Below are 27,540 nucleotides of genomic sequence, written 5' to 3'. Positions count from 1 at the left end.
AATTAAGGTCATGGTTAAAAACTAGTTTTTTTGAGATGGTCTGTCTTTTCTTTCTTCAGTTTTGTTTCCTATTAGGATTTTTTTTTTTTCAAACTAGCAACAACAAAATGTATTATATTACAAATAAAGATGCCCTACCACAAAAGCATAAATAATTTTCATGTATCAGCTGCTTTAAATTAAACAGAACCCAGGGAGCAACAGCAACAGATGATTCTCTTTGCTTTTTCATGTGTCTTTTTGTCTCAGTTACCCATGAGTTCCAACCCTTGATTTAAGACCTAAAGCAAAGCTCAGTGTTATACTCCATGTTGAGTGTAAGCTGCTGCTACTTCTGCTCTTATTCCATCTATGAAGTCAGTGTCTGTTCAATTCTTGAATATGGTGTGGAAGGCGACTCTGCACTGCTCATTGGGCATTATCATTGCATTTCTACATAAGGCTCAGAATTTAGTAAAATTCCTAAATCTTTTGAAACTTGAGGCAATTATCTATAGGAATCCCTCCTTCTCTCTGTTACTTTCAACTTTCAACAACTAGTTTTATCACCAGGTTAAATCATGCAGTTACAAAATAGTTAAAAATTTCTGGCAGGGTATATTGATTTTTTTTGAAGTTCATTCTTACATAAATAATATGAGTATTTCACTGCAGCACTACTGTTCAAAGGACCCTGGTCAAATAACTTCCAAATGAAACACTCCACCCAAGGTTGTCTTCAGCCCACTGTCAATCTGGATACAGAGTGTATTCCTTTAAAAGAAGAGTTATTTCTAAAGGTGAAAAACTGAAGTCCAATGCCCTGCTTCTTTTTAGTTACACAAAATTTCAAACATATATAGAAATAGTGTAATACAGTGAACCTTCATAAGTCCATCATCTAGTTTCAGTAATTGTCAACATTTTGTAGCACTGACTTTATCCCTCACTTTCCCCCTATTTCTTCCCTTTGCTGAATTATCTTTACATGGTTCTATATTAGTGACTTTCATCAGTTTTGAAAATTCTGAGTCATTATGTTTTATATGTTGCTTCTGCCCCATTCTCTCCCTTCTCTCATGTGAGTGCCCAGCTAACATGAATGAGATCTGTGTCCCTGTTTAGTTTTCATTCCATTATCTTTCCATGTTTTATGGTGGTGTATTCATTTGTGCCACCTTCCAGTTTACTAATTCATAACTGTGAAACTGTGAAACTGTTGAGTTCTTTGGTTTTCTATTTTTCAGTTTTGGAATTTCTATTGGTTACTTTTATGTTATTTCTGATTTCCCTGCTAATATTCTTTCCTGTTATTTGTTATTTTCCTGTTTTCAAACATTTATTGTTATGTCAAAGTGTATAAGAGTCTCAATATAGGTACCTATAGGTCTGTTTTATTGTCTGTACTTTTTTGTCTTGGTTTTCATGCAATTGTTGACTTTTTGTTTGCTTGGCTATGATTTTACTGAATGCAAAACATTGCATAGAAAAATTAAAGAGATAATTTGAGGTTTGGTATAGTGTTATCCCCTTCAAAGAGGTTTACTTTTGCTTTTGGCAATCAGGGTAGAAACATATCCCCTTGATATAATGATGCTCTGAATGTGATTCATTCTTGATGATAGATGGTCTATTTCTGGCTTACTCCACTATTCCTAGATCATAGTCCTTTGGGATTCACAAGTGAAAGCCAGAGATGTCTGCCAAAACACCTTCTCATCCTACTTGAGCCTTCGGTTCCAATTTCTGTGTCTCCTTTTCTATGAAACTACCAGAACCTTTGCTCAACTGATTGGCCTATCTGTCTCTACTTTCAAATCATCAAAGGGAAAAGCAGCAGTGAATATAAGGTTCTCTTTCCTGAGCATCTATTCTTTCCATGATTGTGACTCTCCAACTGATGCCTCAGTTGCTTTGTGATACCTTCAAACAGATTTATTTTTAAAAAATTTATCTTTCTTTTATTGTTCTTAGCAGGAATTCATCTAAAGCAGCTAAACCACCATTGCTGAAAGCATAAATTCTGATGAAGATGTGTAATTCAAGCCTCAGACATTATCATTTAATGCATGTGTATCTCTGAAAAATGTGATGTTTTCTTATACCTACAATGCCATTTCCTATTCATAATTCCTTGATTATTTCAGAAATGTCTTTTTGTTTGGGTTACAATGTACAAGGTCTATTTACTATGTATAGTTATTATGTCTCTTAAGCCTTTTAATCAAGATGGCTCTCCTTCCCCAGCATCTTTTTCTCTTCATGCCATTAACCTATAGAGGATCCTAGGTTAAGGTCCTATAGAATTTTTCATTGCTGGAAGCAGCTGGCTGCTCTTACTTGTTCCTCTGTAGTTGTTTGTCCTATGAAGTGGAATTTGATTTTATGGACTCGAGTAGACACAGTTTGATTTGGTAGATTTGGTTTGGTTTGGTTTGACAAGGATGCTTTGTAGATATTGTGCAAAATAATTCCTGTTGCATCACATTAGCTGGCACTTAATGTCTGGTTGTTCCATTTTAGTGATGCTAAATTGGTTAGGGGGTTCAGATGATAACAACCTAATCCCACCACTGTGAAATTCTCCATCATGCTTTTATCCAATGGTTTTCATCTAGTGATGCATTTTCCCTGGGTCAATTATTTCTTAAGGAGAAGATGATGATGATTTTTCTAATTCCATTGCTATTACATATTTATTCACTAAAATTCACATAACTAGAGCTATTTGGTTACTCTGAAATACAACTTAAACAGGCATGTTAAGCTTTCCTTTTACGTTTAATAATGTGTTTGGTATCAGATTTTTGAAAATAGTCCTGAATGCTAAATACCAAAGCTGCTATCTGTAATGGAGCAAAATGACTGGTCCTTGTATCATATAAAAATCTCAGCAGGATCAACAGAGGCACTGCCATCAGGTATCTCTTCTCTACAGCCTTTTAACTTGAAATATTTTAATTCTCTGATTCTCCGCCTCTTTGTAAAATAGGACAGCAAGACCTTCATGCCTGTGAGTCAGTGTTAAAGCTTCTATACATGCTTAAAGAGTTTTTAAACTCTTTCCCTTTTATGTACTTATTCGCCTCAGATGCACCAAAAGCAGTTTTCCCATGTGATTGTAGTAGAATACCTTGCTAAATAATTTTGCTAAATAATTTTGTCATTACCAATTTGCTTGGGGTGTGTGTGTGTGTGTGTGTGTGTGTGTGTGTGTGTGTGTGTGTGTAGACATTTCCATTTCTGAATCTTGGAGCCAACTCTGACTCCACTGTACCCCAGCAGGTCCTGAGGTTCTGTTGAATCAGCCCTATAACCTGTTTTTTTCTTTTCTCATTGCCACCAAACGTCTTTGAGTCCCTTTGCTCCTGGGCTCTTTTCCAATTTTGTTTCCCATGAAATATACTCATCCCTATTTAGTGCCTCACCTGCAAGGGGAAGGTCCAGCTTCCTGGCTCCGCATGCTTGCCTCTGCACAGCCTGGCTTCCAGTGCACCCTGTCTCCAGGCTCCTCTGCTGGTCAGAGCAGTGTGCTCGCTCACGCTTTGCATTCAGCCCCCGGAACCATCGCCAGAGCAATCGTTACTCCCCACAAGGTTGAACCAGGATCCCATCACCTCCTCTGGTCCAAACCAGCTCACCTCTGCTGCTCCCCCAGTAACCCTGGTCCCCACTGCTCCCCAAGCACCCATTGTCTGTGCCATGGTGTGGCAGCTCTCATGCTCCTCTCCCTATGGTGTTTTAATTTGCCTCATGTCACTAGGTGCTTACCAAGAGCAGGGATTCGCCTTGGACTTCTCCTGAGTACGTACAGCACTGGGCCTAGAACTGGGAATCTCATAGGTGCACCTTCCCCTCCCCTTCTCACCCAAATCCCTGTGCAGTTCCTTCTCTGGTTCAGGCTCTCAGCTTGGCCTTGGCTCCTCACTGTCCTGGAGTTGAATACTGCTTGCACACCCTCCTCTCTCCTTATCACTGTCATACACGGCAAAGTTGATAAAAAGCCCGCACTCTTGGTGGGAATTTCTCCCAGCAGGAGTGAGCTCCGCCAGTGTTCCTTGGGTGCTAATCCAGCACATAATCATGATTCTTATTCCATATGTCAGCTGGACGGCCTCCAGAAACAAAGCAGGCCCCAAATGACACCCCTGCCGGAGCTGTGAGACTGCTCCAGGAATACTCATGTAGAAGACTCTGCCTCCCCATCCTTTCCTGATGAAACTCCACTTCATTTTTTAATATCTTTCAGTGACCGAGGCAGGTACCTGTCACGGCATAATTATGCACCACTCTCTCTGTCATCATAGGACTGAAGATTTTCTTTCCTTCTGCTAACTGATGTGACAGACACCCACTTAGTGGAGAGATTATTAGTATAAAATTACTTTTTGGCCCTTAAATTTAATTATGCCACATTCATAGCAATAAAATAAAATCCTGAATCCAGGTGTGCTTTTCAAGGAAAGTGTCCAGGGCAATTACCTTCTGATAATGGTGTCCTGTGCTTAAGCCTTTTGTCTGGGGATCTTAAAATCTTTTCCATACAAGTAGATAATGATGTTCGTTCTGTGAGGGGTGAGAGGTGAAGTGATTGACCTCTTAGTATTCTCAAGAGATGAAGAAAAATCCAGGACCCAGGTGTCTCCTTTGTTTTTCCCCCTTCCCTCTGCCTTTTTAGTTTCTGAAAAAGAGGCCTGATCAACCTTCTATTGATTTAAGTACTTTCCTCCCCAGTAGTGCCTTCCACTCTTCTGAGAGCATGGATGAAAAAAGTCTCTGTATCACGTTTCATGGGAAGAGGTGAGGATCAGGGAGAGGGAATGATTTGCACAATACATCTTACACAGGCAGCCGAAGTGTGGGGTCCATGGGCTCATAAATGAAGAGCAGGGGCAACAGTGTGTGGACCAGCACAGGCCTTATCTAGTGATGGCTCTCAGTCTTAAGGACATCTGGGGCAGGTGCCTCCTGTCTTTGGGGAAGCAACATTTAGACTGTGCCCTTGTGTTTTCTGCCAGTTGAGATGTACTTCCTTCCTCCCCACACAGCATGTCTGAATCCTTCAGAGCCAGTTTAGGTCCTGTTCCCTCCTCCATGAAGCCTTTCCCAGTCCACCCAATTATCATGGCCTCCCTCTTTTCATAGACTCTTGTATCAGTTCCTCACTTCAGTTCAACAAACATGAACTGAATGCCTGGCATATGCTAAGTACACCTGAGTTGGGGACTAAATCAAGATCTGTCCTATAGTATCGTTTTAACTCTTGTATGAATGTCTTTTGTCTGATGAAATTACTGGGCTTTGAGGGAAAAGCACATTGGTACAGTGTGTTGTTTCGCCCTGTGATCCCGCATATACAGCAGAAGCTGAGTATTCTCTTGGAGGATGTGGGAGCCAGAAAAGACTAAACTGTTGAATCCAGTATAGTACATTCTTATTGAATTGAATTGAAATAATATAGCTTTTCTCGGGGTCTGGAACATAGCCCTAAGTCCTCATTTTTTGGTCCACTATAGTACTGTATTCTATTCTGTTATATATAAAAGAAGTCAAGTATGTGTTGAGTTCCACCTACATACATATTGTGGAGAAGGGTGCCCCAATCAAAACCATTTTAATCCAATGTGATAATAAGCTAAATATGTAAGTACTGTAAGCAAGGGGGACTGTGGTGAACTCTACAACTGAGATTCAATCAAAGCATTTTTTAGATTAAAGGGGAGGTGTGGTAGCATTTACTTGGGGAATCATAAAAAGTTTCATTCATTTATTCAACAAATGTATATTGAAAAACCATTATCTGGTCCAGGGTTGTGATAGTGCTGGAGCTTACTGGAAGAGTATTAGTACCTGGTTTCCCTCCCTTCTCCCAGCTGTAAATACAGAGGTCCAAACTTTTCTTTCTCTTCTCTAGTGTCTATTAGGGAGGCATTCCAGTCCTGTCATTTCTTTCCCTAATGCAGATGGCATTCTGGGTTGCTGAAGAGCATAGCCTGTGAATTCCCCTGGGTTCTGCGTTCTCCTGCATTGCAAAGCTAATTTTCTTTTCAGTGGCTCATTAACATTCACAACCAGCATTTGCTCCCTCTTTCAGTCTCCTGATGAAATGCTGACTGGGAAGGTGAGAGCTACTGACACTGTTTGCCTTTTGGTTTCTTCCAGGATTTTCTTCCCAGGAAGCCACCCCGTCAGAGGTGTGCAAGTAATGAAAGTCGGCAAACTGCAGTTGCATCAAGGCATGTTTCCGCAAGCAATGAAGAACCTGAGACTGGTGAGTGCATCCAGGTTTTTCTGCCTCATACACCTCTTTCTGGCTGTTACTGGGCCTTTTCTTGGTAATTTCTTTTAAACAACTCTGTTTTTAGCAACATGTAACTTGCATGCACACGCATACCCAAGGTGTGCTGGTAAATATTTAACAACCAGCTCTAAGAAAGGAAAAACTGATCTGTGATGTTCTCCAGTTTCTGTGGTATAAATATAACCAGTGTGATTGATTTTAAATTACCAACATGAGTCAGCCTGCTCCCAAAGCTCATGACACTTCTAACAGTCACTCTTGTAAACTGGTGCAAACCAGCCAGAGCATCCCTCTGCACATGTACCCCACTCCACTGTGAACACGCCACCTCTCTGCCTGCTGTACACAGTACATCTCTTTGCATGGCAGGCAGGACCATTGACCATCTGATCATGGACTACTTTGCATGCTGCATCCCCTCCCTGCAACACACACACACCAGTCACACTGTGCTCCTCATTATCACCTACCCTGACCTGCCAACTCCTGGGTCTTTACAAAGCTCTTTTCTCTGCCTTAAATTCCCTCCCCAACAACTTCCTCCCTGGGCCTAGCAGAGCTCCATGATCCTTTAAGGCCCAGCTCCAGTTTTCTTCTTTATTCCCACAGATCTCTGCTCACTCAGCCTGTGGAGGACACTTTCCATATTGTAGTAGGCATACCTGGAGACACACCCTCCCATCCCCAGGAGCCTGTGAGGTCCCTGTGGTTGTCTTTGTAACTAGCTCAGTGCCATGCATGATACCCAGAACCTAAGAAGTACTCATAGTCGGGGAAGAGGGGAAGGAGAGAGAAAAGTCAGTCAGTACAATCTTAGCAATAACTGTTGAGAAACTATGTTGGAATACCTTGTTGAAGAATGACATTTATTTTTGCCCTCTTAGGGAATTTCCTCTGCCCAGAGGGGCCTGGGTTCTTTGCTTTCCTGCCCTTTTCTCCCCTGCAGAATCTCCCAACCCATGGCTCTCTAAACATCAAGCTCATATGCTCAGCTGGTGGGTACTCATGTGCTGGTGGTTACTAGGGAGACCTGGCATATGGGGTTTTACAGGGAGTATTGACCCTTAATGGGGTCCTCTGGACCACAGTGCCCTTGTCTACAGAAAGCTGTGGTGGGAGGATGGGAGACCTGCATTAGCAGGTCAGAGAGTATCCAGAGGCTGGCTTAGCCCATAACATGGGCATTTTTAGATGAAAAAAATGACAAATACCCAAAGGACTCTTAAAAATAAGATTCCCTAATGCTAATTTTTGTTGAGTACTAGCCATGTTGTCTGTTCCTGATTTCTACTGAAATCAGCCCATAGTCAACAGGAACAACACGAGGATTTCTTGAAGGCACTCAGCTCATCATGTTCTTTTTACTTTATATGACGGGTTTTCCTAGATTGGTGGAAGAACACTTAGCAGACTCTTGTAGTCTCAGGAGAACTTTCCATTTCTGGTTTGGCAAGTGCTTCCTAACCAGTCAAATCAGCTAGGCAGAAAATTCTTATTGAGGATCTGCTGTGTGAAAGTTTCAGCAGAAAAATAACTCTGGAAATTTCCCAAATACATGATATACTCAACCTAGGGTCCATGCAAATGGGTGTTTTAAAAGTGATCATGGTAATAATCCTTTATGTTTACATGGGACTGGAAATGATTAGTACCACTCGTACGTGGTCTTACTTGGGCCTCATGACAGACCACAACCATATGAGGTCAGCAGGCCAGGCATTTTCAATCTCATTTGAAATGTGAAGGCATGACAGCCTGGAGACATGCAAGAGCTTGTCTAAATCACAATATTCAGAGCCAGGTCTAGTTTATTCAGTTTAATTCAACATGTGTTGATAAAATGCTTCTATTTCTCTGAATAAGACCCAGTATTGTCCTTACAATTTAATGGAGGAGACAGGCATGTGAACAAGTCATTAAACCCAGGCTACAATCCAAGACTCCGTTCTTTTCCTCTAGACTTCCAGTTAAATAGATGCGGCTGGCTAGTTATACTTGATACACAAAAATCCCTTCAAGTCTAGTCAAATTCCTGATGCCAACTCAGAGGAAAATGTGGGAGAGGAATCAGAGAATATTTGGATCTCTGGTGTTCTTCATGTGAAGCTTGAGTCCTTGCCATCCCATGCAGAACTCCTGAGGGAGGGATCTGATACCCTCAGCTGCAAAGACAGACGAAAAAGCCCAGCAGGCTTCTCAGTGCAGGTCTATGGGGTGACGTGGCCTGGGCCAATAGTGTGGACCAGCACTGGCCCTGCTGATGGCCTCCTTGTTGCCCTTCACCCCTTACACCCAGGTCTGTCCTTGTCATCCTCATGCCCTTCTTGTGAGGTTCCCTCACCTCACCAAGAAGCTTCCCCTGGTAGTCATCTCCTACTCCTCAAACCAAAGATAAGTTCAGGCATGGACCCTAAGAACTGCTAATGAGACATTCTCGATTTTCTGTCATGAGGCCTGTGCTTAAATTGAACCTGAACCTGGAACTTCCTATTTGACTCCAGACAAATCTCTGAGCCTCTTGCCCAGTTCTGATTATCAACCAAAGAGCAAATGTGTACCCCTGGCAGTGTGGCGTAAGAAAAAGAGTGCCCACATTTAAAGTCAGTAGATTCAGGTCCCAAGTCTCACCATTTACCAGTTTTGTGACTTGAAGTAAGATACTTAATAATCTCTCTGAATAGAATTTTAGTTTTAAAATTAATACTCTCTGGGTGCCTAGCACACGTGAGGCACTGGGTTCAATCCTCAGCACCACATACGACTAAATAAATAAAATAAAGGTACTGTGTCCATCTACAACTAAAAGTATTTTAAAAATCTATTTTTAAAAAATTAATATTATCCTACAGAGTTATTTTGAGAAGTAAATGAGGCAATGTGTGAGACTATGCTTGTCAATCTCAAGCATTTGGAGACTACGAAGAATTATTATTGCCGCAGAAACTCGTTCTGATTGCTCTCCCCCAGCTGGTTCCTTTAGTATAACTTGTGTTTGTAGTTCATGGTTATGGCTCTACTCTTGAACAGTTGTGCTTACATGGCGGCTCCTCAGCAGCTCACCAAGCTGTGTTATTTCTGTAATACGAGGGGAAATTCCTCAAGGGACCCTTTTTTATCTCCTGGTGCCACCAGGCAAACACAGTCACACATGCCCCAAACACAAGTTCTATTCAATCATGCTTGAATGGGTGGTTTTCTTAATGGATAGAGGACTTTAAAAGCCCCACCCTGGCACTGTTTTTTTAGCTGTCTGTGGCATACTAATCTTTTGCTGAGCATTTGCTAGCAGAGGAGTGACCTGAGCATGCCCATCAGTAGGAGAGCTCATATGACCTGTGAAACCAGATACAGTTCTTCCCTGCAGAAAGCCTCAGTCTTGAGTCTTCTCAGGACTCAGGCAACCTGGAGAAGGGAAGGGGAAGCTATATTCTTTGCCTTTTGAAACTGTTCTGCTCTCTCGATGGGTACCCCTGGGTATTCTTTCTTGTCTTAGAATCCTGGAAGAATGAAACAAAATAACTTGAATGAGTTTTTCAGAGCCTGAGTATGGAACAGAAATGAGAGAAGCTTCAGAAACAGAAATCTGTTATAGATTCAATTAGGGCCAGCTTCCCCAGGAAAGGAATCCACTTAGCCAGCTCTGATTTGGTTTAGCCTTTTATCTCCACTGGACTCAGCTGAAATTCTTGTGATTGCACCACAGGACAGGCCTGGAGTCCCTCCTGCTTTCTCTTATCTCTAATCTGTTTTCATTTCTTCCCATATATTTCTTGGAAGGATTTTATTTGCTGCTAACTTGACTTCTTGAACCTCAAGGACAACAGACCCCATCTGGACTGTCTTATCAATGAGACTGTTTCTTTTCCATGAAGTCAGGTTGTAAGATTAGACTTCTTTTTCCTCAGTAACTGTTTTTTAAAATTTCAAATTTCATACACTACACTTTTTCCCCTTCTCAGTTTTTTTTATTTCTTTCTTCATTTTTCTTGTTTTAGGTACTGGGAATTGAACCCAGTGTTGCTTAACCACCAAGTTACATCCCAGCCCTTTTTACTTTGAGAAAGGGTCTTGCTTATTGCTGAGGTTGGTCTCAGATCTCAGCCTCATCACTGGGATTACAGGCGTGTGCTACTGTACCTGACTCTTATTCACATTTCATTTTGAGAATCTATTTAGTTTTTCATGGGTCAGTAGAAGAAATGCAGACTACAAGACTCATTGGTTTCTCCTTTTGTTGATGCAGTTATCAGCTACTCCTAATAACTGGGGAGAGTTTAAAGCACAACTACACTGACCTCTACTCCAGCCTGAACCTTTATTTCTAGCCACTAACAATGGCTATTTCTAGCCATTAACAATAACATAAAGCATGCAGTTCTATTTTTCCATCTCTTTTTCTTCTCTTTAAATTTTTTTATTACTACATTATAGTTATACATAAATGGTGGGGTTCACTTAATTTTGACATCATCACATGTGTGGAGTATAATTTGCTCCCATTACATCCTCTTTCTACCCCCTCTTCCCTCCCCCTGTTCCCCTTCCTCTACTCTACTGGTCTTCCTTCTGTTTATTTTTTTTTTTAATTGGTGCTTCCAATTCCTTAATTTGATATCACATTTAAAAAAAAATGATATGCACTTTAAGGCATGGATTAGTTGAACCACTTATGGCTGCAGGTGATAAAAATACAATTTGAACTTTCATAAGGGAAAAACAAAGGGAAAGTCTAGACCCATGTAAAGGAAATATCCAGAGTTACATCAGCTCAAGGCATGGTTAGAACCAGGTACATTATCTGGTCTTCAGCTCTCTCCATCTCTACTTAGCTGTCATCTGTGTTGGCTTTATTCTCTTTGGGGTGGCAAGATGGTCACCAATAGCATGGGGCTTACATTCTAAAGAGTTTGGGACAACCGAGCTGCAATCAATTAAGTAAGAGGAAAAGAATCACATGTTAGGCTTCCAGGATACAGTAACTATTCAGGGGACCCCCATATAACCAAAAGTAGACTTAAAAAGGGAAAAAGATGGAAGACTCACAAGTCTTGATTTCAAATTTTGCTACAAAACTACAGTTATTAAAACAATGTCCTGACACATCAGTCTATAGAATACAATAGAAAGCCCAGAAATAAACACATATATGAAAAAAAAAATGATTTTCAACAAGGTTGCCAAGACCATTTAATGGGGAAGTACAATTTCTTCAACAAATGGTTTCAGGTAAACAAGACATCTACACAACAAGAAAATCAAAATGGCAGGAAACCACCAAAACATACCCATACTAACACCGAATGTTAAAGGTTTCAACTCCCCAATCAAAAGACATAGATTGGAGAGGTTTCAAGATGGCGGCCTAGAGGGTGGCTGCATTTCATGTTGCTCCAGGACTCAGGATTCAAAAGAGGAGATATTGAGACACTTGGGACCAACTCAAAGCAGCCGGGTGACTCTCACCCGTTGGGAAGGCATCCCGGATGGGACGGTGGTCCCGGAACGCAGGAAACTTTGTGAAGTAGAGCTGCCAGCGAGACACCCCTTCTCCCGCTGGAGCAGTGAACTCGGACAACTGGGAGCGCCGAAAAGGAGGCCGCTCGGCACAGCGCTGGGACTCGGAGCAACCACTGGGCTGGCGGCTGCCCAGGGGAGGAGTGGCGAGGAGAGCTGTGTGGACTCAGAACACTGGGGCCTGCCCTGAGGAGGAGGAGGAGCGTGGCCGCTTGGATTCGGAGTGACTGCACCAGAGCTACAGGCGGTTGCCAGAGGAGGGGCTGCGTGGCGAGCTGTTTGGACTCAGACCACTTCTGAACACCGGGACCAGCCCAGAGGAGTAGGAGGAGGAAGAGGAGGAGCGCGGCCGCTTGGATTTGGAGTGACTGCACCAGAGCTACAGGCGGTTGCCAGAGGAGGGGCTATGTGGCGAGCTGTTTGGAATCAGACCACTTCTGAACACCGGGGCCTACCCGGAGGACTAGGAGGAGGAGGAGGAGAAGCGCGGCGGGTCGTTTGGACTCGCAGTGACTGCATTAGAGCTCCAGGCGGCTGCTCAGAGGAGAAGGCGAGTGGTGAGTTGTTTGGACTTAAAGTGACAGCTCCTGAACACAGGGGGGCTGCCTGGAGGAGAAGCGTGGTGGGTCGCTTGGTCTTGAGTGGCCACACCAGAGCTCCGGGCGGTTGCCCATGGGACCCATGCAGCGGGTCACGTGATTCAGAGCCACTCAGAGCAACCGCTCCTGAACACCCGGGGGTTATCTGGAGAAGGAGGAGGAACGGGGAGGGTCACTTGGACTCGGAGTGACTGATTGCCCAGGGCTACGGGTGGTCGGTGGGAGGAGGAGGCACGCAATGAGTTTCTTGGACTCCTAGTGACCGCACCGGAATACTGGGCGGCTGTCTGGAGGAAGAGGCGTGTGGCGGGTCTCTGGGACTCAGAGCGATTGTACGGGACCCCAGGTGGCTGCTCAGAAGAGGGGCCGCATAGCCAGGCGATTAGGTGCAGAGCAGGGTCCCAGGATCTAGGAGGCTTCTTGGTGGAATTGCTGCACAGAGACTGGCTTAGGGCAGAGCGAAGGTTCCAGGCCTGCGGGCAAATTCTCTGAGGAGGGGAAGCCTAAGGAGATTCATCTGCGAAGGGTGAGGCTCCCAGGCCCAGGAGGTAGGGCCGGGCCCCTGGGAACTTTGCAGAGGAAGGCAGCCCAGCCCAGGCGGTAGCTGTAAATTGAGGGGAACCTCTAGGAGGGAACTGACCAGCCAGACCTCCCCACCGGGTGAGTCTTCCCTGCCAGGTGAGGTTTCCCCACAAGGACGGTAAAACCAGAGACTCAGGCCCAAACAGGCCTTGCCTCAGCCCGCAGCCTAGGTCCCCTTTGGATGACCATTGGTCAACAAGTGGAGGCACCTCTGCCCACTAGCAGGGATGATACCCCACCTGAAGGCCACCACTCCTAGAGAGGCAGCTTCCTTGTGGAGCACCGCATTATCAACTTCCTCCAAGACTTCAGCCTACTGAAGGCTAAGGGAGGATATATATAGAAATCTTCTGGGACATTGTAAGTCAATAGAGGAAATCTGCAATATCTCAGCGGTCCACTGATACCTGAACAATATGAGAAAACAAGGAAAGAAAATGCTGCAAACAAATCTAGATGTTACATCAATAAAACCCAATGACAGCATGGTAGAAGAAATGACAGAAAAGGAGTTCAGAATGTACATAATTAAAATGATCAGAGAAGCAAACGATGAGATGAAAGAGCAAATGCACGCACTGAATGATGAGATGAAAGAGCAAATGCAAGCATTGAATGATCGCACCAATCGACAATTAAAAGAGCAAATACAGGAAGCAAAAGATCATTTCAATAAAGAGTTAGAGATATTGAAAAAAAACCAAACAGAAATCCTTGACATGAAGGAAACAATAAACCAAATTAAGAACTCCATAGAAAGCATATCCAATAGGATAGAACACCTGGAAGACAGAACCTCAGACATTGAAGACAAAATATTTAACCTTGAAAACAAAGTTGAACAAACAGAGAAGATGGTAAGAAATCATGAACAGAATGTACAAGAACTATGGGATATCATGAAAAGGCCAAATTTAAGAATTATTGGGATTGAGGAAGGCCTAGAGAAACAAGCCAAAGGAATGAACAACCTATTCAATGAAATAATATCAGAAAATTTCCCAAATCTGAAGAATGAAATGGAAAATCAAGTTCAAGAGGCTTACAGGACTCCAAATACACAAAATTACAACAGACCCACACCAAGGCACATTATAATGAAAATACCTAACATACAGAATAAAGACAGAATTTTAAAGGCTGTGAGAGAAAAGAACCAAATTACATTCAGGGGGAAACCAATACGGATATCAGGAGATTTTTCAATCCAGGTCCTAAAAGCTAGAATGGCCTGGAACAACATTTTTCAAGCCCTGAAAGAAAATGGATGCCAACCAAGAATCTTATACCCAGCAAAACTTACCTTCAAATTTGACGATAAAATAAAATCCTTTCATGATAAACAAAAGCTAAAAGAATTTACAAAAAGAAAGCCAGCATTACAGAACATTCTCAACAAAATATTCCATGAGGAAGACATGAAAAACAAAGAAGCAAATCAGCAAAGGGAGGAATTATCCTAAAGGAATTGTCAAATAAAGGAGGAAACAAGTTGTGTCAAACAAATAAATAAATTAAATTTAAAAAATGAACCAAATGACCGGGAAACCAAATCATATCTCTGTAATAACCCTGAATGTTAATGGCCTGAATTCATTAATCAAAAGACATAGACTGGCAGATTGGATTAAAAAGAAAGATCCAACAATATGTTGCCTGCAAGAGACTCACCTCATAGAAAAAGATACCCATAGACTAAAGGTGAAAGGATGGGGAAAAACATACCATGCACATGGACTCAGCAAAAAAGCTGGAGTTTCCATCCTCATTTCTGATAATGTGGACTTCAAGCCAAAGTTAGTCAGAAGGGATAAAGAAGGTCATTTCATACTGCTTAAGGGAAGCATAAATCAGCAAGATATAACAATCATAAATATCTATTCCCCAAACAGTGGCTCATCCATGTATGTCAAACAAATCCTTCTCAATTTCAGAAACCAAATAGACCATAACACAATAATACTAGGTGATTTTAACATGCCTCTCTCACCACTGGACAGATCTTCCAGACAAAAATTGAACAAAGAAACCATAGATCTCAATAACACAATCAATAATTTAGACTTAACGGACATTTATAGAATATACCATCCAACCAAGAACGAATACACTTTCTTCTCAGCAGCACATGGATCCTTCTCGAAAATAGACCATATATTATGCCACAAAGCTAATGTTAGCAAATACAAGAAGATGGAGACACTAGCATGTATTCTATCAGATCATAATGGATTGAAGTTAGAATTAAATGAAAGAGTAAAACACAGAAACTATTCCAACATCTGGAGATTAAACAATATGCTATTATATGATGAATGGATAACAGAAGATATTAGGAAGGAAATTAAAAAATTCTTAGAGGTAAATGAGAACAAAGAAACATCATATCAAAATCTCTGGGACACTATGAAAGCAGTACTTACAGGGAAATTTATTTCATGGAGCGCATTTAATAAAAGAAGTAAAACTCAACAAATAAATGACCTAACACTACAGCTCAAAGCCCTAGAAAAAGAAGAACAGAACAGCACCAAAAGTAGTAGAAGACAGGAAATAGTTAAACTCAGAGCTGAAATCAATGAAATTGAAACAAAAGAAACAATACAAAAAATTGACAAAATAATTAGTTGGTTCTTCGAAAAAATAAACAAAATTGATAAACCTTTAGCCACACTAACAAAGAGAAGACGAGAGAAAACCCAAATCACTAAAATTCGGAATGAACAAGGAAATATCACAACAGACAGGATTGAAATACAAAACATAATTAGAAGATATTTTGAAAATCTATACTCCAACAAAATAGAAAATTTTGAAGACATCAACATGTTTCTAGAGACATATGAATTGCCTAAACTGAACGAGGAGGACATAAACAATTTAAATAGACCAATTTCAAGTACTGAAATAGAAGAAGTCATCAAAAGCCTACCAACAAAGAAAAGTCCGGGACCAGATGTGTTCTCAGCCGAGTTCTACAAAACCTTTAAAGAAGAGCTCATTCCAATACTTCTCAAAGTATTCCATAAAATAAAAGAGGAGGGAACCCTCCCAAACTCATTCTATGAAGCCAATATCACACTGATACGTAAACCAGACAGAGACTCATCAAGGAAAGAAAATTTCAGACCAATATCCTTAATGAACATCGACGCAAAAATTCTCAACAAAATTTTAGCAAATCGCATACAAAAACATATTAAAAAGATAGTGCACCATGATCAAGTGGGTTTCATCCCAGGGATGCAAGGTTGGTTCAACATCTGGAAATCAATAAATGTAATTCACCATATTAATAGACTTAAAGTCAAGAATCACATGATTATTTCAATAGATGCAGAAAAAGCATTTGATAAAATACAGCACCCCTTCATGCTCAAAAACACTAGAAAAAATAGGGATAGTGGGAACATTCCTTAACATTGTAAAGGCCATTTATGCTAAGCCCATGGCTAATATCATTCTAAATGGTGAAAAACTGAAAGCATTCCCCCTAAAAACTGGAACAAGGCAGGGATGCCCTCTTTCACCACTTCTATTCAACATCGTTCTTGAGACTCTGGCCAGAGCAATTAGACAAACCAAAGAAATTAAAGGGATACGAATTGGAAAAGAAGAACTCAAACTATCCCTGTTCGCTGATGACATGATTATATATTTAGAGGAACCTGGAAATTCCACCAGAAAACTCTTAGAACTCATAAGTGAATTCAGTAAAGTAGCAGGTTACAAGATCAATGTCCATAAATCCAACGCATTATTATACATAAGTGATGAATCTTCAGAAAGAGAAATTAGGAAAACTACCCCATTCACAATAGCCTCGAAAAAAATAAAATACTTGGGAATCAATCTCACAAAAGAGGTGAAAGACCTCTACAATGAGAACTATACAACACTAAAGAAAGAAATTAAAGAACACCTTAGAAGATGGAAAGATCTTCCATGTTCTTGGATAGGAAGAATTAATATTGTCAAAATGGCCATACTACCTAAAGTGCTATACAAATTCACTGTAATTCCAATTAAAATCCCAATGACGTACCTTACAGAAATAGAGCAAGCAATTATGAAATTCATCTGGAAGAATAAGAAACCCAGAATAGCTAAAGCAATCCTTAGCAGGAAGAGTGAAACAGGGGGTATTGCAATACCAGATCTTCAACTCTACTACAAAGCAATAGTAACAAAAACGGCCATGGTATTGGTACCAAAATAGAAAGGTAGATCAATGGTATAGAATAGAGGACACGGACACAAACCCAAATAAATACAATTTTCTCATACTAGACAAAGGTGCCAAAAATATGCAATGGAGAAAAGATAGCCTCTTCAACAAATGGTGCTGGGAGAATTGGAAATCCATATGTAACAGAATGAAACTAAACCCATATCTCTCACCATGCACGAAACTAAACTCAAAATGGATTAAGGACCTCGGAATCAGACCAGAGACCCTGCAGATTATAGAAGAAAAAGTAGGTCCAAATCTTCACCTTGTTGGTCTAGGATCAGACTTCCTTAACAGGACTTCCATAGCACAAGAAATAAAAGCAAGAATCAATAACTGGGATAGATTCAAACTAAAAAGCTTTCTCTCAGCAAAGGAAACTATCAGCAATGCGAAGAAAGAGCCTACAGAGTGGGAGAATATCTTTGCCAATCATACTTCAGTTAGAGCACTAATCTCCAGAATCTATAAAGAACTCAAAAAACTCTACTCTAAGAATTTAAATAATCCAGTCGACAAATGGGCTAAGGAAATGAATAGACACTTCACAGAAGAAGATCTACAAGCAATCAACAAACATATGGAAAAATGTTCAACATCTCTAGTAATAAGAGAAATGCAAATCAAAACCACCCTAAGATTCCATCTCACCCCAATTAGAATGGCAATTATCAAGAATACGAGCAACAACAGGTGTTGGCGAGGATGTGGGGAGAAAGGTACACTCATACATTGCTGGTGGGGCTGCAAATTAGTGCAGCCACTCTGGAAAGCAGTGTGGAGATTTCTTAGAAAACTTGGAATGGACCCTCCATCTGACCCAGCTATCCCACTCCTTGGCCTATACCCAAAGGACTTAAAATCAGCATACTTCAGAGATACAGCCACATCAATGTTCATAGCTGCTCAATTCACAATAGCCAGACTGTGGAACCAACCTAGATGCCCTTCAATTGATGAGTGGATAAAGAAACTGTGGTATATATATACGATGGAATATTACTCAGCCATAAAGAATGATAAAATTATGGCATTTGCAGGCAAATGGATGAAATTAGAGAATATCATGCTAAGTGAGATAAGCCAATCTCAAAAAACCAAAGGACGAATGATATCGCTAATAAGTGGAGGATGACACATAATGGGGGGGAGGGAAGGGTTAGTGTAAGGGTTAGATTTAGGGTTAGGGAGGGGGGCAAGTATGGAGGAAGGAAGTACTGTATAGAGGGTAAAGAGGAGTGGGTGGGGTGGGGGGAAGGGAAAAAATAACAGAATGAATCAAACAACATTACTCTATGTAAATTCATGATTACACAAATGGTATGGCTTTACGCCATGTACAAACAGAGAAACAACATGTATCCCATTCGTTTACAATAAAAAAAAAGAAAATTCACCATAAAAAAAAAAAGACATAGATTAGCAGATGGATCAAAAAACAAGATCCAACTGTATGCTCTTTACAAGATACTCATCTTATAGGCAAGGATACCCACAGGCCGAAGGTAAAAGAATGGAAAAACATATTCTGTGCAAACAGACTCCAAAAACAAGTGGGATAGCTATTCTTATATATGGTAAAGCAGATTTCAGGCAAAAACTAATCAGAAGAGACAAACAAGGTCACTATATCCTGATAAAGGGAACAATCCAACAATAACATATAACGATAGTAAATATTTGTGTTGCAAATGTCAGTGTACCCAATTACAATAAAAAAATATATACTGCATGATAATAAATCTCAGATAGACCCCAACACAGTAATACTGGGTGATTTCAACACACCCTTATCACCAACAGACAGGTCATTGAAACATAAATCAATAAAAGTATTTCCAATCTAAATAATATTATAAATCAAATGGACCTAACAGACTTTTGTAGGATACTTCACCCCAATACAACTGAATTTACCTTCTTCTCAGCAGCTAGTGGAATTTTTACAAAATAGACCAAATTCTAGGTCACATAATAAATCTTAGCAAATACAAAAAAAAAAATCAGTATAATCTCATGCATCCTATCAGATCATAATGAATGAAACTAGAAAACAATAGCAAGAAAAACTGTAGACACCACATAAGCATAGGGAGATTGACAGTACCCTCTTAAATGAAGAATTGATCAAAGAAGAAATGAGAGTACAAATAAAGAAATTCTTAGAAATGAAGGAGAATAGAGATAAAATTTATCAAAATCTCTGGGACATATGAAAGAAGTTCTAAAAGGAAAATATATAGCACTGAGTATCTATATTTAAAAAAAATAGGTCTCAAATAAATATGCTACACTCCACCTGAAGACCTTATAAAAAGAAAAACAACCTAATTTCAAAATCAGTAGAGGACAGGAAATAATTAAGATTGGAGCCAAAATGAATGAAATTGAGAATTAAAACAATACACAGAATGAATGCAACTAAGTTGTTTCTTCAGAAAGATAAAAATGATTGATAAGCCCTTAGCCAAACTAACCAAAAGAGGGAAAGAGAAGAACCAAATCAATAAAATTAAGAGATGAAAAAGGAGATATCACCACAGACCCTTTTGAAATCCAGAGAATCATCAGAACCTATTTTGAAAATTTATACTCCAATAAACTGGAAAATCTAGAAGACATTCACGAATTTCTAAATATACATGACCTGCCCAAATTAATGAAGAAGACCTAAACAGACCAATTTCAAGTAGTGAAATTGAAAAAGCAATCAAAAGCCTTCCAGAAGAGAAAAGCCCCAGGACCAGATAGATTCTGCCATTTTACTTTTTCTTTTCTGCTCTTTGCTTTTTTTCTTTCTATTTTCCTATTCATGAATTTCTGTGGGATATTTGAACATTAAAATTTTTTCTTAGCGTTTTCTAGTTAAACATAGTAGTTGAATTCATCCTGACAAAATTATACATGCATGGAATTTGATTTCAGTTATTGATCCCCCTCTCTTCTCTCCCTGCTTCTCCTTTCTCTACTCTGTTAGACTTACTTTCAATCACCTATTTATTTACATTTCATTGCCCTTCAAATTTATCTTGTTCAATCTCCTCATTCAGTTGAGGAAACTGAGTCTCAGAAAGGAGGTAGGACTTCTTTAGGGCTTCTTAGGTACTTAATAAATATTAATCAAATCATTGAATTGATTCATTCATCAAACATAATGACACAACATTAACTCTTTTTGTGTAATAGTTCTAGCCACTGGGAGGCAGAGACCTGAGCTTTCCACATTTGTAACCCTTCTTGAGGTTTCCCTAGGTGGTCCTAGACCCTCCCTCCTCTGGGCTCCAGCACTTTGCATCTTCATTTACCACCTGATGTCTCACTGTGATGATCTGGGAGTCACATTCTGTTTCTCTTGACAGTGACAGAGCTTCTTCCAAAACAGGGGCCAAGTCTTCATCGTCATAGCTCCTCAGATAATACTGAGTGAAACAATGGGCAGATGTTTTCTTCAAGGAAATTCTGCCTCCCGGGAGGATCAGTCCCTCCAGTGGACTCTCTACTTGGAGAGTTAGTTATTCAAGGTTTGGAGTGGAGTGGGGTCAGCGGGAGTGCTGCTCAGCTCAGATGGGTCACCAAAATTTGTAGGGTTTTCTGCTGCCATTGTAAAGAACTTTTTATGGCTCTGGAGCTGCTTAACCCATGCAGCTTTCGTTACTTACATTGCCTACGTTGAATGCCCCAGGCCACCTTCCCATACCCCAGGTGCTTCTTTCATCCTGAGATGGGCACGATAAAAAACTTGCTTCCATGTTTCCCTGTTGTGATCCGATATAGGAGATTCTTGTCATGCATACATTTCTTTTCCTTCTGATTTTATATCCATATTTAAATCATACTTGGGGAAGTCATTTATTAGATTCCTCAGGCTCATGGTAGAAAGTATATGAGATCCTTGATAAGCTTAATATCTTTGTATTAAAAATTAATATGAAAGCTATATTGTTTCTAACTTTAAATCATAATTCAATTTAATTCATTTTACTTAATATATGGTCACAATTCTAAAATTACTTAAAAAAAAAATAAAGATGTGATGAGATTGAAATCAGTTCTAGGGACCCATTCTTTATTCCTTAGTGAAGCATGTGCCTGTCACATGGCAGACAATCTATGCTGCCATTTCTCCTGTGACATTTAGAATCTGTACATGGGTGCAGCAACTCCCCCCTCAGAGGCTTCAGATGAGTCCTCTGTGAAAGATTATGTGCAGGCTCTTTTTAAATGCTACCATTAAAAAATAAAATTTAATGGAAAGAGATAAGTTTTTCCCAACACATGCACGTTGCAATTTTATATTTCCTTAATCTGTTTTATATGTTGCTGCAGGAAATTAAACCAAAATTGTCCTCTCTGACATGTGCATGTTTGGCATTTGGGAGGCTGAGAGAAAGGAGACAGAGCTACTGGAAACAGCTGCTCTGGTTTGTCAGATTTATTGAACTGTAATGTTTTTGGTGGGGTGAGAGGAAGCACTTCTCATTTTCTGGCCGGGCTGAAGAGCTGTGCACAAGGCCACTTGGGGCTTTCTTATTGTTTCACACAGAGCTGCCTTTCCCCGTTCAATGGCAGGCACTGTCCAGGATAAGGACCAGATGTCCTCCTCCATGGCCAGGTCTGAGTTGTAGCCTCCTGTCCACCCAGAGAGTCACATCATTCATACACACACACATGAGAGTCACAGACCTAGTTGCACATTACTGAATTCCTTTTCTTCTTCTGCCCATAACTCAGAGAAAAAAACACTATTTATCCATCATATCTACATTTAGTTTTATTTTCTAGGCAAATGATGTAGATTATTTTTCAGCCTCTTCAGTCCTCTGCCCTTACACCCATTTCCTCCTGCTTCTAGCCACCTGGTAGACAAAATCCTCAAACCTGAGCATCTCTCTCCTACTCAGCATGCTCAGGGACTGTCCCTGTCATACCTCCACTTCTAGTTTTACAGCCACCACCAAGTAAGAGAGCACAGAGCATGGCCAGCAGCATTTTGACTAAGAAGACCCCTGTGGCTTCTCACAGAAGTCAAGTGCAGAAGTCCCAGGGTTCCTTCCCTTGGTCACTGCAGATTGTTCACAGTGGAGGTCACACAGTGTGGTTGTGGAATGGATGCTAGAATGAGTCCTGAGAGCTGGATGGTCCTGAGATGTCTCAGTTCAGGCAATCTCGGGAGCAGTTCCTTTGGTAACTTGGGGTGTTGGACCGGATGATCTCCACAACTTTGCCTAAGGAAGCAGCCTGAGAGGTAGAGGGTTAAGGCAGCGTCCCCACCTAGCTGGGGCACTTTAACTCCAGAGTAGCCCTTGTTGTTCAGCCTGTGAGTCAAAGCATAAAGAAGCACAGATCCTTCTGCAGGCTGAGAACATGGAGAAATGTAACCCAGAGGCAAAGCTGCAGCTGGTTGAAGGTCTCCAAAGAACACAGGCCAGGCACTCGCCAGCAGAGGGCGCTGGTGCGGGCAGCAGGGAGGTGTGCCCTTCCTCAGGCCTGGCTTTTCAAGATGGAGAGAGGTGTCCCTTTCTGCAAAGCACCTTCAGGTGGTGCTTCTGGTCCATTCATCTTCCTTTGCCAGATTATAAACACATCTGGTACTGTTGAGTAAAAGGGAAGAGAACTTCCAAGGAAGCTTTCAAGTAGGAGAATTCCCATGAAGGCTCTCTGATCCATAAACTTCTACAATATCGCTGTCACTCAGACCTTAGGATGTCCAGAACCATGGAGTACCCAAGGCAGTGTGGAGGAATAGAGAATAAAACATGAGGCATGTGCTCCCTGAAAGGCATCAGACATTTGTTTTCAATCTGCCCCGAGCAATCTCAGCTTGGGGGGCAACTCCCAACTCCTCCTTCCCACTCCAAACTACCACCTGCCTCCAGATTTGTTTGCCGATACTGTGCACCTGCAGAGCAGACCCTCTGGGGGTAATAAGGTCCAGCCCCAGCCTCCTCCTGTGAGCCTGACTACCAGTATGCAGCTGGATTCCAGAAGCAGAGTTCTCTTCCAGGCTGGGAGACCCCTTTGTTCCCTTTTTCCCTTTGTGTTTTCTTTTCCTTTCTGTGCACCCACCTGTAGTCTCCCCCTCCTTCCCACTAGATGCTTGTTTTCCTTTCTCGCAGCCTAAAGGGAACATTTTTAAGGAGGAAAACAATGAAACCAGGAACACAGGCTGAGAGCCCCAATCAACATGAATGCTTTGCTTCTTACAGCCTCAGTTTTCTTCCTTTGTCTAAATGAAAGGATCTCGACTATGAGACCAGCAGGGTGTTTTCCAGCGTCCAAGTCTCAATGACTTTTTAAAGATGTTCATACCCAAGAACTTCATTCCTAGGAATTTATCTTAAGCAAACATTTAGCAAAAGCAGAACAAACAAAAAAAGTCAGGCTAGAAGATATGCATCATATCATAAAAAATTAGAAGTGATCTAAATTTCTGAGAGTAGTTTATTAAATGATGGTCTGTAAACCTGATAGAATTAATTGTATACAACCATTAAAATTGTAATTAGGCTGACTATAAATTAACATTGAGTAATGAATAGTAACTATTATTTGTTGACAGTTACTTTCTCAATTGTTCTCAACTGATAGGGCATGCTAGAGTCTCCTGGAGCCCAGGCCCAGCTCCCAGAGAGCACTTTACAGTAGATCGCACATGGGGTCTGGGCGCTGGTCTTTTTTTGACATTTGCCTGTTGATACTTCTGCACAGTCAAGGCTGAGAGCCCTGGTACTATGTGCCATGGTACTCTGCTGGATGTTTAACAGTCACCAGAGTCATGTCTGTACAGGCCTCCAGAACACATTCCTATAGAATATGATGACTTCTGGTATCCCTCCCTCCCCCAACCCCAGCCTGCCCACCTCCCATTTGGGCAATGTAAGATGATACTGTTTAATCTCTTATTTATTGCAAAAAATTTTTTGAAGGTGTTCTGGCTATTTATGGCTCCATAATGAACTCAAGTAGAGTAAAACAACAAAATTATGTTCACAGATTCCGTGGGTTATAAATCTGAACAAAGCACAGTGGGAATGGCATTCTTCTTATCTACAATGTCTGGTGCTTCATCAGCCTGACTTCTGGCTGGGCACTGGAATTACCCACAAGCTTCTTTATGCACACATCTCATGCCTTGGTTAGGATGACTTGAGGGATGGGCTCAGCTGGGACCGTCAGCCAGAGCCACCTACACACGGTTTCTCCACATGGCTTGGGCTTCCTCACAGTATGGAGGCTCATGGTTCCAGGAATAAACACACTAGTGAACAAGGCAGAGGCTTTATGGCCTTTTAAGCCAGTAGCTTTACTTCCACTATATTCTCTTATTGAAGTAGTCACAAGCTCAATACAAGTGTGGAAATATTTTGGAGATATAATTGACAAGATTTAGTAATGAACTAACATGGAAAATGAAGGAAGGGCTCATTGAAATGCCAGTGTCATTTTTCATATGATATGAAAAGAACAGAAGAATATATGTAGATAATAATCACAGTCCACATGGATAAGAATTGAATGCAGCATACAAAAGAGAAAAAATATGTTAAGGAGGTGGCATGGTATTCCTTCTTTCATGTGACTTAATTGTTTTAGTAGTATACGGTTAAACTCCTCTGAGTTGCCACCTAAACCTCTGCACTATAACAGGTCCTGGGCCCTGGCATGACTTGAGCAGTGAGTCTGTTTCCAAACTCTACGTTAAGATATCAGCCTTGTCACTTACATTCTGACTCAGGGAACCACAGTGCTTCAAGCCTGGAGGAAACCTGTAGGTCTGCCAGACCCTGGCATCTTGGGGAAAGGAGGGGAGCACGCAGGGGCTCATCTATTTGGGGGTCTCATCTGTTCTCTCTCCTTTCTCTTTAGGCTTTTGATATCATGCGAGTGACACATGGCAGAGAACACAGCCTGATTGAAGATTTGATTCTACTCTTAGAAGAATGTGACGCCAACATAAGAGCAGCCTAAGGGAGCCCGAAGGAGAGAAAGATGGCTTATAACTATCAGGTGCCTTGTTGAGGCCACACGATCTGTACTTAGTCTTCTGTGTGAATCTTCCTATTGAAAATGCTGTTTTGTGTTTATGTAGGTAAATAAAGGCAGACATTTGACTTGTCAACCATAGAATAACTAGTTGTAGAGAAGCACGGTTACAATAAATACCAAAAAAAGTTAATTGAAAATGCCGTCTGGTAACTTTTTTTCTTTGTTTACTCATTGGTGAGTTTAATGTTTAAGATTTCAATGTTCAAGATAGAAAATCTGATTAAAAGCATGACAGAATAAGTTCCAACTTTCTCTTTCAACATATGTGAACATGATTGAATAAAATATCACTATTTTCATACTTGCTTCCAAGCACAAACTTACTGTCCATTTTGGCAAGAGGTGGAATTTTGCTATTGCTTTATGTTATGTTTCTTATCGGTTTTGCAGAGGGAATTGAATTCAGAGCCTTGCATGTGCTAGGCCAACATTATACCCCTAGCCCTTGTTTTATGTTATTTTCTATTCACAGTATTGTCCATATTAATGGGGCTCAGTGTGATATTTCAATACATGCATATATTGTGCAGTAATCAAATTAGATCCTCTCCCTCACCCCCAGTTTCCAGCCTCTAGAAATTACTATTCTACATTCTGGTTGACTTTTTTTTTTTTTTTTTTCCACTTCCACATATGAAATAAAATGTGTGATATTTGTCTTTCTGTGTATTACTTATTCCACTTAAAATAATGCCCTCCATTTCCATCCATTTTCCTGCAAATGACAGGATTTCATTCTTTATGACTGGATAATACTCCACTGTATATGTATATTTCATTTTCTTTATTTGTACTTCTGTTGATGGGCCCCAAGGCTGATTCCATATTTTAGCTCTTGTGAATAGCATCACAATAACATGGGCATGCAGGTATGTTCTGGTTTGTTGATTTCATTTTCCTTTGGGTATATACCCAGAAGTAGGATAACTCGGTCATATGATAGATGTATTTTTAGTTTCATAAGGAACCTCCATACTGTTTTCCACAGTGGTTATACTAATTTACATTCTCACTAACAGTGTATAAATATTCCTTTTTATTCACATTCTTGCCAGCACATTTATTTTTTGTTTTGTTTTTATAATAGCCATTTTAATGGGGGTGAGATGGAATCTTATTGTGGTTTCAATTTTAATTTCCCTGATGACTAATGATGTTGAACATTTTTTACCATCTTTCTTGGCCATAAGTATTTCTTCTTTTGAAAATTCTCTGGTCATCTTATTTACCCATTTTTAAACTATAGTACTCATTTTTAATAGTCTTTTTAAAAAAATTTTTTTAGTTGTTCATGGACCTTTATTTTATTCATTTATTTATATGCAGTGCTGAGAATTGAACCCAGTGCCTCACACATACCAGGCAAGTGCTCTACCACTGAGCGACCACCTCAGCACCTTTTAAGTCTTTTTTCTTTTTTTTAGTTTCTTCTATATTCTGGATATTAACCCTTTGTAAGATGAGCAGTTGGCAAATATTTTCTCCCATTCTGTAGGTTTTCTATTCACTCTAGTTGATTATTTCTTTTACTGTATGATTTTTAGTTTGATATAATCCCATTTATCTATTTTTGCTTTTTTTCTTATACTTTTGGGGTCATATCCAAAAGCTCACTATACCAATGTCTATAAGAATCATTGCCAATACCAATATATTTCAGGTCCTACATTAAGGTCTTTGATTTATTTGGAATTGATTTCCATGCAGGATAAGAGATAAGGGTCTAGTTTCAATCTTCATGTAGACCTCCAGTTTTCCCCTCACCTTCAATGTGTGTTTTTGGCGCCTTTGTTGAGAATCATTTGGTTGAACATCTATGGGTTTATGTCTGGGATCTCTGTTCCATCCCACTCACTTGTATATCTGTTTTTATGCTAGCACTGTGCTGTTTTGGTTACTCTGCCTCTGTAATATGTCTTGAAATTAGGTATTGTGATGCCTCTGACTTGGCTCTTTTTGTTCTAGATTGCTTTGTGTAGAAGCAGAATTCAGAGACTGTTGTTTTTACTCTTTGTAATAAATGATGTTTGTGTACATTGTTTCCAGATACAACTTGAACACAATGATGAATATCCTCCATCCTAGAAAGAAGTCATTTTAGGTGTTACTAGGACAGATAGGAAGTCTTACTGCCAAAAAAACAAAAAAAAAAAGTTCATCCGAATATCTCACAGTTCTTGTTCTCTTTCTCATGAGCTTTTTTATAATTCTTTGGGCGTGTTATCCTCTTTTTCCTTAAAATTTTCTTTTCTGTTAATTCCCCAAATCCATGGTTTGATGTACGGACA

The 27,540-nt window shown here is 40.5% G+C and overlaps 1 protein-coding gene across 3 annotated transcripts in view; it reads left to right on the top strand.

Moving 5' to 3' along the window:
- Positions 1-25,910, top strand: part of SMYD3 (SET and MYND domain containing 3) — a 751,918-nt gene extending 726,008 nt beyond the window's left edge. For all 3 annotated transcript variants that reach the window (XM_079106633.1, XM_079106634.1, XM_079106635.1), the window contains 2 exons: positions 6,142-6,250; positions 25,073-25,910. In XM_079106633.1, coding sequence (XP_078962759.1) covers positions 6,142-6,250; positions 25,073-25,174 — 211 coding nt within the window. In that variant the 3' untranslated portion in view covers positions 25,175-25,910. The remainder of the gene's footprint in view (positions 1-6,141; positions 6,251-25,072) is intronic.
- Positions 25,911-27,540: the final 1,630 nt, after the last annotated feature.

Source organism: Sciurus vulgaris, assembly GCF_902686455.1.
Source record: "Sciurus vulgaris genome assembly, chromosome: 12".
Taxonomy (NCBI): Eukaryota; Metazoa; Chordata; class Mammalia; order Rodentia; family Sciuridae; genus Sciurus; species Sciurus vulgaris.
Note: the sequence above shows the minus strand (reverse complement) of the source record. Positions and strands in the feature narration are given on the sequence as shown.